This window comes from Lytechinus pictus, chromosome 3, assembly GCF_037042905.1.
Source record: "Lytechinus pictus isolate F3 Inbred chromosome 3, Lp3.0, whole genome shotgun sequence".
NCBI classification, from domain to species: Eukaryota; Metazoa; Echinodermata; class Echinoidea; order Temnopleuroida; family Toxopneustidae; genus Lytechinus; species Lytechinus pictus.
Window position 1 is genome coordinate 29,546,064 of NC_087247.1, and position 16,309 is coordinate 29,562,372.

At 37.6% G+C, this 16,309-nt stretch overlaps 1 protein-coding gene across 3 annotated transcripts in view; it reads right to left on the bottom strand.

The window, feature by feature from the left end:
* LOC129255716 (GRAM domain-containing protein 4-like) overlaps window positions 1-16,309 on the bottom strand; it is a 41,006-nt gene that overhangs the window by 18,748 nt on the left and 5,949 nt on the right. Inside the window, exons 2-7 of one of the 3 annotated variants that reach the window (XM_064096776.1) lie at window positions 15,174-16,048; window positions 14,320-14,503; window positions 4,995-5,124; window positions 4,237-4,319; window positions 1,357-1,507; window positions 226-251 (exon numbers count right to left, since the gene is read on the bottom strand). In XM_064096776.1, coding sequence (XP_063952846.1) covers window positions 226-251; window positions 1,357-1,507; window positions 4,237-4,319; window positions 4,995-5,124; window positions 14,320-14,503; window positions 15,174-15,347 — 748 coding nt within the window. In that variant the 5' untranslated portion in view covers window positions 15,348-16,048. Of the gene's footprint in view, window positions 1-225; window positions 252-1,356; window positions 1,508-4,236; window positions 4,320-4,994; window positions 5,125-7,490; window positions 7,521-8,794; window positions 8,829-14,319; window positions 14,504-15,173; window positions 16,049-16,309 lie in introns of those variants that run through there. The other 2 variants (XM_064096778.1, XM_064096777.1) reach the window with 2 other exon arrangements.

The window sequence follows — 16,309 nt, forward strand, 5'->3', positions numbered from 1 at the left end:
ATTTGCCACATTTGTAGATCTATTCAACATTCAAGCATTAGGATGCCATATTACCTATTAAACATGATAACAAATTCTATCCTAGTAAATGTTACCTAGTCATAACAAATCATTTTAGACCAGGCCCAATATTTACACACAACCCTCTGGGTTTCCATCATATTAGCCAGATCATTGTGATCAATAGTCTTCCATTCATACTTAAGAAATTGATGATATACTTACGAAATCTTTTCAAATTTTCCTTCAACCTGTAATTGGTATAGAAAATGCAGGCAATAACATTTTACAATATTTTTTAAACAAATGATAGGTGATCAATATGTCGGTATGGGGGCTATTGTTATCACTTCTGTTCATTTTGTTTATATTGAACCCTTTGCTTATTTTATAATAGGGACTATGAAGCTATACCTCCAATGAAAATGTTTTCTTAAAAAAAACTTGGGGGTGGGGGGCAGGAAACTAGAAACTAGCCCTCATGCCCCTATTACTTATTTTCACTTGTTATTGAACACCAAGGAAGTATGAAATAAATGAATTGTCAAAAAACTCCCCTCCCATAGTATAACCCTACAAATTACAATTTTTATTTATTTTTCTTCTTTAAAATCCGGTACAAATATATTGTTATATTATATAAACATATTGCATTGACAAAACAATATAAAACATAACAATGGAGAGAAAACCCTACTAAGAAAATTGCATGTAAGCAGGGATATTCACATACTTCCTGGAATATTGAAACCAAAACCACAGTGTCATATGCAAACATAAAGTATCATATGACCAGTCATGTGACCAGTCTTTGTATCTTGAGTGTTTAGTGCAGGTACTGTATACTCCTGCTGATAACTATTCAGGATGCAATGTAGGCTTCATAAGTCACATTATATTAATATTAACATTACAAGAAAAGACTACATTTTACTCGATACATGGCAAAAATATGAAAAAAAAATCTTCCTTGATTTCTGTAGCAAAAATTTACAAAGAAGTTTCAAATTTTTATGGGTAAGACGTTTATACGAATATTTCATCAAAGAGTTTACAGAAATAACTCATTAGTACCGGTCATTAGCAATTTTTAATAAGAGGTAATGTGACAGACTCCAGCCAATCATTTGATTAGGATCTATATCACCATTTAGAAATTTAATATCCATTTTTATTTGTCTGGTATGAAAAAATACAAATTGCACATCAACCAAATAAAATATCAAGTTAATATTGAGCATGAAAATCATTCTACTTATAGGATTTCCAGGGTCCAGGTAAAATCAAAATTGCTTGATGAACACTGAACCCCACAAAATCAACAAAGTTATTAACAAAATATGTTTCTGAACTCACTTCTTGACCGTAAGTTCATCCCCCTCTGTGGGAGCATCAGAATCACTTTCCTCTCCCTCTTCCGTGAAATCAGCCATCAAGGTGAAAAATTTATCCATAAAGTGGTTCTGAAACCTCTCCCACCGAGTAGGAGGAGGTCCATCAACGTCATCTGTGTAAGAAAGAATACGTTTTGTAAGACTTGCTGTAAATGTAAATGGCCCATATATCTCACAGGTGAACTGAGCTATTAAAGTTAAATCATTGTTCCAAAGTGGCCTGCCTATGGAAAGCCAAATGTGACATTATATTATTTTACATCATTATTATTCATCTTTATTACAGTACTCAATTTATTTTAAACTGTCTCTGCATGATAATACTTTTATTGACCAATAGCATGAGTCCTTCGTGTAAATTACAGTAAAAATAAGGAACATAATGGCCAGAATTCACAAAGATGGTTTTGTGACTAAAGTGCACATCAGTATGAGACATTTTTCAATATACACAGTAAATCAAGTGTAATTTATAAAGGAAATCTGAATAAACCATGGGTTAAACCCGACGATTTTGAAAACCAACTTTGTGAATTCTGGCCAATAGCATTTGTAAACAGAAATGTATCATTTAGACACTCATAGTTAAACTACAGATGGTAAACGTTTGTGACTACATGGCCACAGTAAACAATAAAAGTTTCCAACATGATAGTATTCTCATCACGGTTGCCAGTATAACGTCAGTGCCATGATTTGTCTGCATATTGTCTGAATTTATCTCAAGAGAGATTAATTGCATAGTACAAAACTACTACAAACATTTTTACCATTACTGGTTTAGTGTTCTAATAGGTAATTCGAGCCAAGATGTGATATATATATACAGTGCGTATCAAAAAAAAGTTTACACTTTGAAAAAGCCCTGGGAATTGAAAAATATACAACATGTGGGTAATTTTTTCACATATAATCTTGGGTTTGGGTCTCATCTATCCAATGAAAGTAAAAGTTTTGACAGGATGTTACACTTGAGTGAGCACTGTCCATTTTTGTAAAGCTCGCAGAAATCTGTTTGCGCAGAAATGCTCGTTTTCACGCTGTGTCAAGGGGAAAGTGCAAAATCAAACTTATCCTGCAAAACATTTGTCATACATCTCCCTTGCACTTTTAGTCAATTGAAATAAAAACGGATACATTCAAGCATTTTGTAACACTTTTGCCACCCAAATTGAAATTTCAACACTTAGTAGGCAAAACCTTTACCCTTGTTGTGCCAACTGGATCTGACGATATAACTAAATCTGAACAAAAGTTTATATCAGACATCTCCAGCATATTTTCACTAAGCTTTTATTATTTAAAGTGGGTTTACATTTCATTTTTCACTTAATACTTGTTTTTCCACACTTTTTCCAAGCTTGACAATGATTAACAAAATGAAAATCAAGCCTAAGCCATTTCATGTGAATCACAGCTCAGTGTAAAGCAAATATCGTCACGATGGCCTCTGTGTGTGGGGAGTGGGGTGGGGCGCAATGCACTCTTTGAAGTGTTTTGGGCAAGGAAACAAGTTTTAAAAGGTAAAAGATATCTTCAAATCAATTTTACTAGCTAAATTCAACGTGTTCTTCACGATAAAGGTCTACTTTTATTCGCATAACTATTTCAAAGTTCTGCGCAAATCATTTTTCACTAACTTTTCAAAAGTAAGTGGTGCTCACTCAAGCGGAAATATTTTTCGACAGTTATATTGTCATTTGCTTAAATGGACCTGTACCAATGTTTAAAATGTGGAAAAATCTTCAGGATATTACAAATGAATAAACTTTTTTTTGATATGCACTGTATATATATATGTATACATGTATATAATGTAAAATATGATGTAAAATACTGCGTTAATATGTATAATGATTATTGCTACCATAACGGATGTATGGAATGCTCCACTGTTGATTCCATTTTTTGTGCCTTTGCTCATGTAAGCAAGTCTCTATTTAAAGCTATTTTTTAATGTTAATGCAAATTCACCTACTCAGTTTTATTGTATGATTGCTTTTTGTTCGCAGTCAATATCTTATGTCTTTGTAATTTACTTTTTATGTACATTTCAACCTGCCTTGAACCAGTATAGGTTCATGGACCTGGTTTCGCTTGTTACTCATTGTTTCACTTTGTTCATTTGTATGCTGCTTATCTTTGAAATAAAGAAATGATTACAATCAAAATAACAACTGCTTGCAAAGAAGGGTTCAATTTTGGTATAGAAATTATCATACAATGGATTTTATACCAAGACGGCCAGAGACATATAATAATAGAAATAAATTTCACACAGGGCAAACACAAAAAGGTGTATTGATCCAGCAAAGTTTTAAGAATGTTTATTTCATAGTTTTTAAGGATGACTAAAAATCATTATACTTTGCAACCTCTACAAACATTTGATCTTCATTACAACGCTCATATTGCAACAATTTCAAGCCACAGAATGTGACTTTTTTAAAATCATTGTTTTCAATGTGCTTCCAATATTTTTCATAACAATATGCATTTATCTTTTATCACACAAAATAGGTTTATGTTCATTTTAAAAGGCTATGATAAGTAGAAGCTAAAGGAGAATTGGCCTGATTTCTTCTTCTTTTTTTAAATTCACATGAAGTGTTCAGGCCAAACATTTGTTTACAGTCCCATACAAGCATTTTATGTGTGCAGTGCATGTGACTCTTGATACTCACAGCAAAGAATTGATTTCTGATTATTTTGGCAATTTAACTTACACCCATTTTGTGATGCATAATATACCTTCCTATCACTTGAAGACAAATTCCTCTACAATTCCTATGACCAGACCTTATGCTATTTTTAAAAGGAAAAACAGTGTAAACCCAATTACCTGGTGGTGAAGAAAATGATGCTGAACGAGGTCTTTGTACACTCTCACGACTTTCACTATCAACAGAGATTTGATGCATTGGCCTGTATATGAATGTATATGATAGTGGGAAACCATGTTCAATTATTTGAAAGAAATTTCACTTTCTGAACATATGTATTAATTGCTATTACAAGACAGTGTATAGGTTTCAGACCTGTGTGAAACCATGTAGCTACCTTGAAATTAACATGAAGGATAAATGACTGGTTTCACTTCATTACAAATTTCATATTCGCAAAGCTATTGCAAGGGATAGATGTCATGTAAGATGGAGAAAAGACAGAGACTGATATTGTAATGTTGTTAACGAAAACAGGGGAATGGATACAAAGGTAGATGGAGCAATAAAATAAGATTTATAACCAGTACTTCGTCAAATCACGGAAATGCATCTCTCATGCCGGAATCCCGCCAGCGGCCTTTCATTACCAATTACAACATTTTATCCACGATAAAACAATGGGGAAAATGGGAAAACCACTATGAAAACAGCATGTAGTGCCTTTACAGCAGGATCCGTACAGGAAGACGTGGCACAGACGTTTGACAAGGTACCTTACTGCAACATGATTAATGAGCAACCACCTGGATAGAAGTTTGAAAAACTATAAAAGAGATTAATCATGATACTGTCAAGTCTATCAAAGGCGATGGGGGAAAACTACTGACAATAACCAAATTATATCTTTAGAAAAAATATGAACGAAAAATCCAACCTATTGCGTTTCATGTGATCCTCCAACGTCTCGCATCTCTTTGTCAAACTCTCATTGGCGTCTCGTTCCTCTTCCAGTTTCTTCAAGAGAGGGATGATGTCGCTGTTCTCATATTTCTGGAGTTTTTGAGCTGTATAAAAGGGAAGAATTTCAATATAATTGAAATAATTTTTGATAAATGCTCCCAAAGTAAATGTCTCTTTTCCATTTATTACTACGTTCACTATTACGAATAAGAATGTGATGAAACTATATTTATGAAACTAGAGATGCTCGGCAGGTCGCGCGGCCGAGCACATATATCCCCCGAACCCACCTCATCATCCGTCATTGTGACATATAGAGCTCACACAGCAATTTGACAAATAAATACAATTATCATGGCGACAATGACCCTGCCCACATTTTGCCTCTGGGTACCAAATTTGATGACAATAATATGACGCAGCAGCGTGACTCTGCAAAACCTAAAGTATTGTCCAGTATCATCTGTTGGGGAATACAATTATAGAGTAATCTGGATATATTTTGTAAACCTAACCCTAAGACCCCCCACCAAAAATGATAGGCATCTTCACTTCACCTTCTAATATTGCTTCTGTGTGCTACCTGTTATGACAAACTGGAAAAAAAGCAGAAGTTACAGGTTTTACCAAATTTTCCACAAAATTATGGTTACCATGGCAACCATGTCTCCACCCGCTCCAAAATCATTAGGCGGCTTTGCTTTACCATAATGGACCTTCAAGACAAATTTGAAGATAATTGGAGAAGAAATGCAGCCAGTAGAGCACTCACAAGGAAATCTCTGCTATTTCCACAAAGACTCTTGTTACCATGGCAATGAAGTCTCCGCCCACACCAAAATCGAGACGTGGCTTTGCTTACCATAATGGACCTTCATGCCACATTCGAAGATGATCGGAGAAGAAATACAGCTGGTAGAGCGCTCACAATGACATCTCTGCAAGTCCACATAAACTCTTGTTACCATGGCAACCATGTCTCTGCCCACATCAAAATCGATAGGCGGCTTGCTTTACCATAATGGACCTGCATGCCACATTTGAAGATGATCGGGGAAAAATGCAGCTAGTAGAGCGCTCACAAGGACATCTCTGCTATTCCACAAAAACTCGTTACCATGGCAACGATGTCTCTGCCCACAGCAAAATCAATAGGCGTCTTTGCTTAACCATAATGGACCTTCATGCCACATTTGAAGATGATCGGAAAAGAATTGCAGCTGGTAGAGCGCTCACAAGGACATCTCTGCTATTCCACAAAAACTCTTGTTACCATGGCAATGTCTCTGCCCTTTGCTTTACCATAATGGACCATCATGCCACATTCAAAGAAAATCAGAGAAGAAATGCAGCTGGTAGAGCGCTCACAAGGACATCTCTGCTATTTCCACAAAAACTCTTGTTACCATGGCAACGATGTCTCCGCCCACACCAAAATCAATAGGCGGCTTCGCTATACCATACTCTACCCTTCATGCCAAATTTGAAGATGATTAGAGAAGAAATGCAGCTGATAGAGCGTTCACAAGGAAATCTCTGCGGCAGCGGCGGACGCGGCAGCGCGACGAGGCAAAATCCATAGTATCCTTTGAACTCTGTTCGGGGGATACAATTAAACTGTGCTTTATTGGATGTATTTTCCGATTTACATTCATGTTTTTTTGTATTGATCCACCCCCCAAAAAAAAATGGCATTGCAAACTTTTTCTTCTTGGAAAACAAAAAGTTCTCAAGCCTGGAACATATTGAAAATTTCAGTATAAAATCACTACATGTAGAATACACTTCTGTATACAATGTTTTTTAACTTAAAACATGCAATAAGAATAGTTATAAATCATGATGAAACATCCACCCCTATGGATGACTAGTGATTAGTTCCAGTCTTAACAAGATTTTCCTGTTACTGTTAGCTTGAAATAAATGACTGGTCATGGGATGGATTTCGGCAAATTTGATTGGGATCCATATCAACTTTATTGTTGCTTTTAAAGGTAAAAGACGGAAGCTGCAGCAAACAATTATAGAAAGTCTTTGAAATCAAGGTTAAATGCCACCGTATTATCATAGATCTCTGGTACAATGAAATAAAATCCTCTCTGTGAAACCATGAAATCTTAGTTAAAAACCGGTAATTCTGACGATCACTAACACAAAGGCATATGTGGGACAATGTATTAATCTTGTTCGGAAAAATACCCAACATTTTATGGAATTCCGTGCTTATTTCGCTACTTTCTCACCAATTACACATTTTCGTCCAGATTTAAACAAACAAACACTTGGGTGGTAATTCTATTGGATTCTATTTGAACTAATTTTTAGATCGTTACCACAACTGGTATTCATCTGTAATACCTAGTGTTTGGTTTTGTACCGTGAAATCAATTAACTGCTTCTGGAGGTTTTCAAGTTGCATTACAGCCCATCCCCAACCCTATAAAGGACTCCTGATAGTTCCTTTTAATACCTAGTGTTTGGTTTTCTATCATGATATCAACCAACAACTGAAGGGTTTGAGATGCACTTCACCCCCCCCCCCCATCCACACCCTCTTCCCCTACACAATGGGTGATTTCAAGTTCAGTGTTGACCTTTTGGTGTTGGTGTTAGGTCAATTTTACACGATTATAACACCAAAAATAACATGAAGATGGTCCCGAAAAGTCATTCACTAGTTGTTGAGATGTCAATCAAGTGATCTGGATAAGTTTTCCAAAATCTGAATTAGTTTTGGAGTTAGGGGAAGCAAACCAAATTTTAACACTAACACCAACACCAAGGCCAACACCGGACTTGAAATCACCCAATGGATAGTTGATAGTTGCTTTTATACCTAGTGTTTGGTTTCATATCATGATACTAGCCAACAACTCCTGTTGGTTTCTTTTACTACCTCGGGTTAGGTTTTGTATGATGATCTCAACCAACTTCTGAAGGTTTCTGAGTTGCACTACACCCCCCCCCCCCCATCCCCACCTCCTATCCCCACCCAATGGATAGTTGATTATTGCTTTTATACCTCCAGTTGAAGCCAGAAGTTTACCTTCACCCAGGAATTTCAAAGAAAAGTTGACAGTTGCCAAACATCATAAAATTTATTGTATCTTATAAAATATTTGTGCTATCATGACGAATTTGATATCAAACAAATGAGTATGTCATGCCCCTTCATCACATTGCTTTCTCATCAGGAGCTGAAAAATATTCAGGTGTCATTTTTCCCCAAAAATCTTCATATTTTAGACAAATCAAAAATAAAAACTTGACAAAACATTTCATATTTGTGCTAGTTACTTCTAAACACAAACATTTCAGATTACACTTTTTTGTTCAGTGGTGACATATCATGATAGAAAATGTAATAAAAGTCATAAATTTGACATTTATATATTTCTATGAAACGATGGTTGAAAATATAATAAACAATAAAATACATTTGGCAATGAATATTACTTTTTTTTCTACAAAGAAAATTCCACCTGAAATATACTTTAATCACAACGGCATCCCAATCATGTGAAAGAGCTTAATACGCTCTTTTATTTGATACCAAATTTGTCATGGTAGTTTATATTTCTGGATATAAAGTAAATTTTACAATGTTTGGCAAGCGAACAAATTTCACTGAATTCCGCGGGTGTTTGTAAACTTTTGCCTTAACTGTACATGTAGTGTTTGGTTTTCTATCATATCAACCAACTACTGAAGGGTTTTGAGTTGCACTACAGTACACCCCCCACCCTATGGACAGTTGATAGTACCTTTTAATACCTAGTGTTTGGTTTTCTATCATGATATCAACCAACTACTGAAGGGTTTTGAGCTGCACTACAGTACACCCCCCACCCTATGGATAGTTGATAGTTCCTTTTAATACCTAGTGTTTGGTTTTCTATCATGATATCAACCAACTACTGAAGGGTTTTGAGTTGCACTACAGTACACCCCCCACCCTATGGATAGTTGATAGTTCCTTTTAATACCTAGTGTTTGGTTTTCTATCATGATATCAACCAACTACTGAAGGGTTTTGAGCTGCACTACAGTACACCCCACCCTATGGATAGTTGATAGTTCCTTTTAATACCTAGTGTTTGGTTTTCTATCATATCAACCAACTACTGAAGGGTTTTGAGCTGCACTACAGTACACCCCCCACCCTATGGATAGTTGATAATTCCTTTTAATACCTAGTGTTTGGTTTTCTATCATGATATCAACCAACTACTGAAGGGTTTTGAGCTGCACTACAGTACACCCCCCACCCTATGGATAGTTGATAGTTCCTTTTAATACCTAGTGTTTGGTTTTCTATCATGATATCAACCAACTACTGAAGGGTTTTGAGCTGCACTACAGTACACCCCACCCTATGGATAGTTGATAGTTCCTTTTAATACCTAGTGTTTGGTTTTCTATCATATCAACCAACTACTGAAGGGTTTTGAGCTGAACTACAGTACACCCCCCACCCTATGGATAGTTGATAATTCCTTTTAATACCTAGTGTTTGGTTTTCTATCATGATATCAACCAACTACTGAAGGGTTTTGAGCTGCACTACAGTACACCCCCACCCAAACAAATATACAATGACCCATTCTCGGAACTGGCTAAAACTATTTGCACTCAGGAACATCACATAGTACTATACTCCCTCGGGCCGATGGCCCTCGGGAGAATAGTACTATATGATGTTCCTTCGATGCGAATAGTTTTAGCCAGATCCTCGAGTGTCATTGTATATTTGTATAGTATACAAATATATCAGGCTTTGAGAAAGTATAGTGGGAATTATTTATCCGAGGTTGGACTGGCAATTACTATTTTTCCCGAGGGGCGAAGCCCCGAGGGAAAAATAGTTACATTGCCAGTCCAACCGAGGATTAATAATTCCCACTATGCTTTCGAAAGAAACGCCTGATATATTTGTATTATATACATCCAGTCCTTGCTGATTTTTAACCAATCTCGAACAAATCTAACGTTGCCGGACCTAGTCCTACTCTAGCTGTCGAGCTATAAAATTTGCTAGACAGTTCATGGGTAGGCTGCGCGCGGCTTCTACCCGACTGCACTTAATGAGAGGTCCGCTGCGCTGCGTTGCCGCAGTGGCTCCATAGAGTGGCACTCAAAATAAATACCGGTACGCGCAGTTAAAATGTATGCTCTAACGTTAAAAATTAATATCGGATCTTGACTCACCTTGTTAGGTATGTTTATTCCATATTTAAGGATCCTGTATGAATGGCCGTTGGAATTATATTTTCTGCATTGTAATCTAGACCCAATTCCACACTGTTTTTCAGATTGTCGGCACGGTAATTTGGGCGAGAGCTTGTATTTTACTTTATTTACTTTTTGCGGATGATCGATACCGGTACGTATATGGGTCAAGTCAGGGAGCATGCGCAATTCAAAGTTGAGAGAAAATATCGAGCATGAGCATGCGCAGTTATGCCCATGAAAGTATATCGAAAAATATACGGAGCTACAAGAAAACTATACGGAGCTAATTGCAGCGATGTGTTTTACTATTGAAATTATACTTTGTCACATGATCACGAATTGACCAACCGTTTATCTAGAATACTCATGAATATTCATAGGAGGGATATAATTCCTTTTAATACCTAGTGTTTGGTTTTCGATCATGATATCAACCAACTACTGAAGGGTTTTGAGTTGCACTACAGTACACCCCCCACCCTATGGATAGTTGATAGTTCCTTTTAATACCTAGTGTTTGGTTTTCGATCATGATATCAACCAACTACTGAAGGGTTTTGAGTTGCACTACAGTACACCCCCCACCCTATGGATAGTTGATAGTTCCTTTTAATACCTAGTGTTTGGTTTTCTATCATGATATCAACCAACTACTGAAGGGCTTTTGAGTTGCACTACAGTACACCCCACCCTATGGATAGTTGACAGTTCCTTTTAATACCTAGTGTTTGGTTTTCTATCAAGATATCAACCAACTACTGAAGGGTTTTGAGTTGCACTACAGTACACCCCCCACCCTATGGATAGTTGATAGTTCCTTTTAATACCTAGTGTTTGGTTTTCTATCATGATATCAACCAACTACTGAAGGGTTTTGAGCTGCACTACAGTACACCCCCACCCTATGGATAGTTGATATTATATCCCTTACTTAAGATTGTTGTATTGAGAGTGTACACAAGGAGAAAAAGAATAGTTTTACTACGAAAAACGTTTGCCATGAAATAGTTCATTTTCCTTGCTGACGTCACGCATAGTCCATTTTTTCCCTAGGGAAAAAGTGAACTATACGTTTTTTGACCCCGCCCCCTACTCGAATCACGAGCTGTGCGGCGCGATGCGAGCAGAGCGCTGCTCAGCCCAACGGTACTCTCTACTGCATGCCACGGGAAACTTTCGGTGAGCTGCACTAACCAGGTGCGCTCGCTGAACAGACGATCAATACGGCAAGGCTTATTGTTTTCTCAACTTCTCAACGATTGTTCCATCATCGACTTATTAAAAATCGTTTTGCTGTAAAAGTCGGGTATCAACGAAGAATATCGTATGAAGAATATATATGAGTGGAAGGGATATAAAACAAATATACAATGACCCATTCTCGGAACTGGCTAAAACTATTTGCACTCAGGAACATCACATAGTACTATATGATGTTCCTTCGATGCGAATAGTTTTAGCCAGATCCTCGAGTGTCATTGTATATTTGTATAGTATACAAATATATCAGGCTTTGAGAAAGTATAGTGGGAATTATTTATCCGAGGTTGGACTGGCAATTACTATTTTTCCCGAGGGGCGAAGCAAAAATAGTTACATTGCCAGTCCAACCGAGGATTAATAATTCCCACTATGCTTTCGAAAGAAACGCCTGATATATTTCTATTATATACATCCAGTCCTTGCTGATTTTTAACCAATCTCGAACAAATCTAACGTTGCCGGACCTAGTCCTACTCTAGCTGTCGAGCTATAAAATTTGCTAGACAGTTCATGGGTAGGCTGCGCGCGGCTTCTACCCGACTGCACTTAATGCACCCTATGGATAGTTGATAGTTCCTTTTAATACCTAGTGTTTGGTTTTCGATCATGATATCAACCAATTACTGAAGGGTTTTGAGTTGCACTACAGTGCACCCCACCCTATGGATAGTTGATAGTTCCTTTTAATACCTAGTGTTTGGTTTTCTATCATGATATCAACCAACAACTGAAGGGTTTTGAGTTGCACTAAAGTACACCCCCCACCCTATGGATAGTTGATAGTTCCTTTCAATACCTAGTGTTTGGTTTTCTATCATGATATCAACCAACAACTGAAGGGTTTTGAGTTGCACTACAGTACACCCCACCCTATGGATAGTTGATAGTTCCTTTTAATACCTAGTGTTTGGTTTTCGATCATGATATCAACCAACTACTGAAGGGTTTTGAGTTGCACTACAGTGCACCCCACCCTATGGATAGTTGATAGTTCCTTTTAATACCTAGTGTTTGGTTTTCGATCATGATATCAACCAACTACTGAAGGGTTTTGAGTTGCACTACAGTGCACCCCACCCTATGGATAGTTGATAGTTCCTTTTAATACCTTGTGTTTGGTTTTCGATCATGATATCAACCAACTACTGAAGGGTTTTGAGTTGCACTACAGTACACCCCCCACCCTATGGATAGTTGATAGTTCCTTTTAATACCTAGTGTTTGGTTTTCGATCATGATATCAACCAACTACTGAAGGGTTTTGAGTTGCACTACAGTGCACCCCACCCTATGGATAGTTGATAGTTCCTTTTAATACCTAGTGTTTGGTTTTCGATCATGATATCAACCAACTACTGAAGGGTTTTGAGTTGCACTACAGTACACCCCCCACCCTATGGTTAGTTGATAGTTCCTTTTAATACCTAGTGTTTGGTTTTCTATCATGATATCAACCAACAACTGAAGGGTTTTGAGTTGCACTACAGTACACCCCCCACCCTATGGATAGTTGATAGTTCCTTTTAATACCTAGTGTTTGGTTTTCTATCATGATATCAACCAACTACTGAAGGGTTTTGAGTTGCACTACAGTACACCCCCCACCCTATGGATAGTTGATAGTTCCTTTTAATACCTAGTGTTTGGTTTTCTATCATGATATCAACCAACTACTGAAGGGTTTTGAGTTGCACTACAGTGCACCCTTCCCTATGGATAGTTGATAGTTCCTTTTAATACCTAGTGTTTGGTTTTCGATCATGATATCAACCAACTACTGAAGGGTTTTGAGTTGCACTACAGTACACCCCCCACCCTATGGATAGTTGATAGTTCCTTTTAATACCTAGTGTTTGGTTTTCTATCATGATATCAACCAACTACTGAAGGGTTTTGAGTTGCACTTCAGTACACCCCCACCCTATGGATAGTTGATAGTTCCTTTTAATACCTAGTGTTTGGTTTTCTATCATGATATCAACCAACAACTGAAGGGTTTTAAGTTGCACTACAGTACACCCCCCACCCTATGGACAGTTGATAGTACCTTTTAATACCTAGTGTTTGGTTTTCGATCATGATATCAACCAACTACTGAAGGGTTTTGAGTTGCACTACAGTACACCCCCCACCCTATGGATAGTTCCTTTTAATACCTAGTGTTTGGTTTTCGATCATGATATCAACCAACTACTGAAGGGTTTTGAGTTGCACTACAGTACACCCCCCACCCTATGGATAGTTGATAGTTCCTTTTAATACCTAGTGTTTGGTTTTCTATCATGATATCAACCAACTACTGAAGGGTTTTGAGTTGCACTACAGTACACCCCCCACCCTATGGATAGTTGATAGTTCCTTTTAATACCTAGTGTTTGGTTTTCTATCATGATATCAACCAACAACTGAAGGGTTTTGAGCTGCCATACAGTACACCCCCACCCTATGGATAGTTGATAGTTCCTTTTCATACCTAGTGTTTGGTTTTCTATCATATCAACCAACTACTGAAGGGTTTTGAGCTGCACTACAGTACACCCCCACCCTATGGATAGTTGATAGTTCCTTTTAATACCTAGTGTTTGGTTTTCTATCATGATATCAACCAACTACTGAAGGGCTTTTGAGTTGCACTACAGTACACCCCCATCCCAACCCTCCTCCCCCACCCCAATGGATAGTTGATAGCTGCTTTCATACCTAGTGTTTGGTTTTCTATCATGATATCAACCAACTACTGAAGGGTTTTGAGCTGCACTACAGTACACCCCCACCCTATGGATAGTTGATAGCTGCTTTCATACCTAGTGTTTGGTTTTCTATCATGATATCAACCAACTGCTCCTGAAGGTTTTCAAGTTGCATCTCGTATACACCCTTCTGATCATTGCTCCATTCCTTCTCTGATGATTTTGGATGAAGTTCCTCCTCCTCCTGAACATTCACAGAGGCACTATCTTCAAGACTAGACTTTGAGGTTGCTTTACCCTGCATAGAAGAGAAAATAAATAGAAATTTTCCTTAACAATGCCTTTAATCAATTTATCTAATTTGCATAGAAATGGACTTAAATCCAACTGATTATAAAAATGATTATGTCCAGGTTTTATGAACTAGATCCACAAACTTCCAGTTATAACAACATTTCAAAAACTTAACCTTGGTTAAGATTTTGATGTGTATTCTCCCAACATGGTCTAAGTGCATTAACCCTAAATGACCTTTGACCTTAATCGTGTGACCTGAAACTCACGCAAGATCTTAAGTAATACTTGATAACCCTTATGTCCAAGTTTCATCAACTAGGTTCATATAGTTTCTAAGTTATGATGACATTTCAAAAACTTAACCTTGGTTAAGATTTCACGTTGGCAATGCCGCCACCTCCATCTTGAAAAGCAACGTCTCGCTCTGATATGCAGGCAAGACAAAAGTCGGACCAAATTTAAGGATTCACATTTTAACAAAAAAGCAGTATAGAGCATTAGTACTTGGTGGAAATGAGAATGACAAAGTATACATGTAGGTGTTAAAGAGGGGACCAACATATCACAAGACAATTTTATCAAAAATCTCATAGGAAAAGTAAATGAAAAACAAAGGGACATTTGATTTGATCTTTCAAATAAAAAAATAAATCCAAAGAGTGTTGACTTACGTGAGATGATCCAGAAGCTGTCTCGTCTGTTGATGAGGATGCCATGGAAACCACATCCATAGATGGAATGTCTGCCCACTCATCATCTTCAGCAGACGAAGCTGCTTTGGCATCCATCTTGGTCCCCTGTCCACGTCTGTTCCTCAGCTGAGTAATCTGATGCTTGAAGTTCATTTCCGGTTTCTCAGTTTCAACGTCCCTTCCTAACACACAGGCACCTGTAGGCTGGATGTTTGGGGATGAAGACGTCGGAGAAGAAAAAGCAAGGCCAGCTCTGTCCTTCAGAGATTCTTCGACATCTATGCAAGGGGATGATGACAAAGAGGACGTAGCTGAAGTCTCACAAGTGCTACCCTTCACAAAGATGTTCGCATCGCCAAGATATAAATTAGGTTTGTCAGGACTTGTGTCATAAATGTGGCCAAGAGATTCACTACTGCAAGAGCGGGGGTCAGTCTCTTTTACACCATCATTTGCAGAATAAAGCGTCTTCTCATGCAAATCTACAGCATTTGAATGTTCATTCCGAAAAACAGATGGGAGTGGAACAGCGTATTCCAAATTTGAGTGACTTCTTGGTTTAGTTTCTAACTGTCGAGAAGTTATCCTCAAGTCTTCACTGCCATGAGATACTGTCTTCCCTCTTCTCACTTTCACGTGAATAGACTCTGTCTCTAAACCAACTCTTGGTGCATTCCCCTCCCGATGTTCATGTACGCTTACACCCTGGTCAATGCCAAAGCTAGTACCACCATACTTCTCCACTTCCTGCTGCAAAGCCTCAGTCCTTCGAGCATCCAATCCTGCTCCTGCCAAGTTTGCAGGATTATTTGTAAAGATTCTTCGCTTCCATCTTCTCCACAGTTCACCAATACCTAAACAGGAAAAGAGCATGAGGCACATTGTTGATACTTTATACAAGTTTTCAATTAAAGAGGCAATGAATCAATCCATCCACCACAAATAACTTTGAAAAAGCACATCAGCAACCACTGATACAGTGCATGGATAAAGGATTTCTGCTTCTGAACTACACAATACACAGAGAACAGAATGCAAACTTGCTTATGATTCACTTCATATTTTTCTGGTACAAGTACATGTATTTGACTATATAAACTCTCTTATTTGTTCAT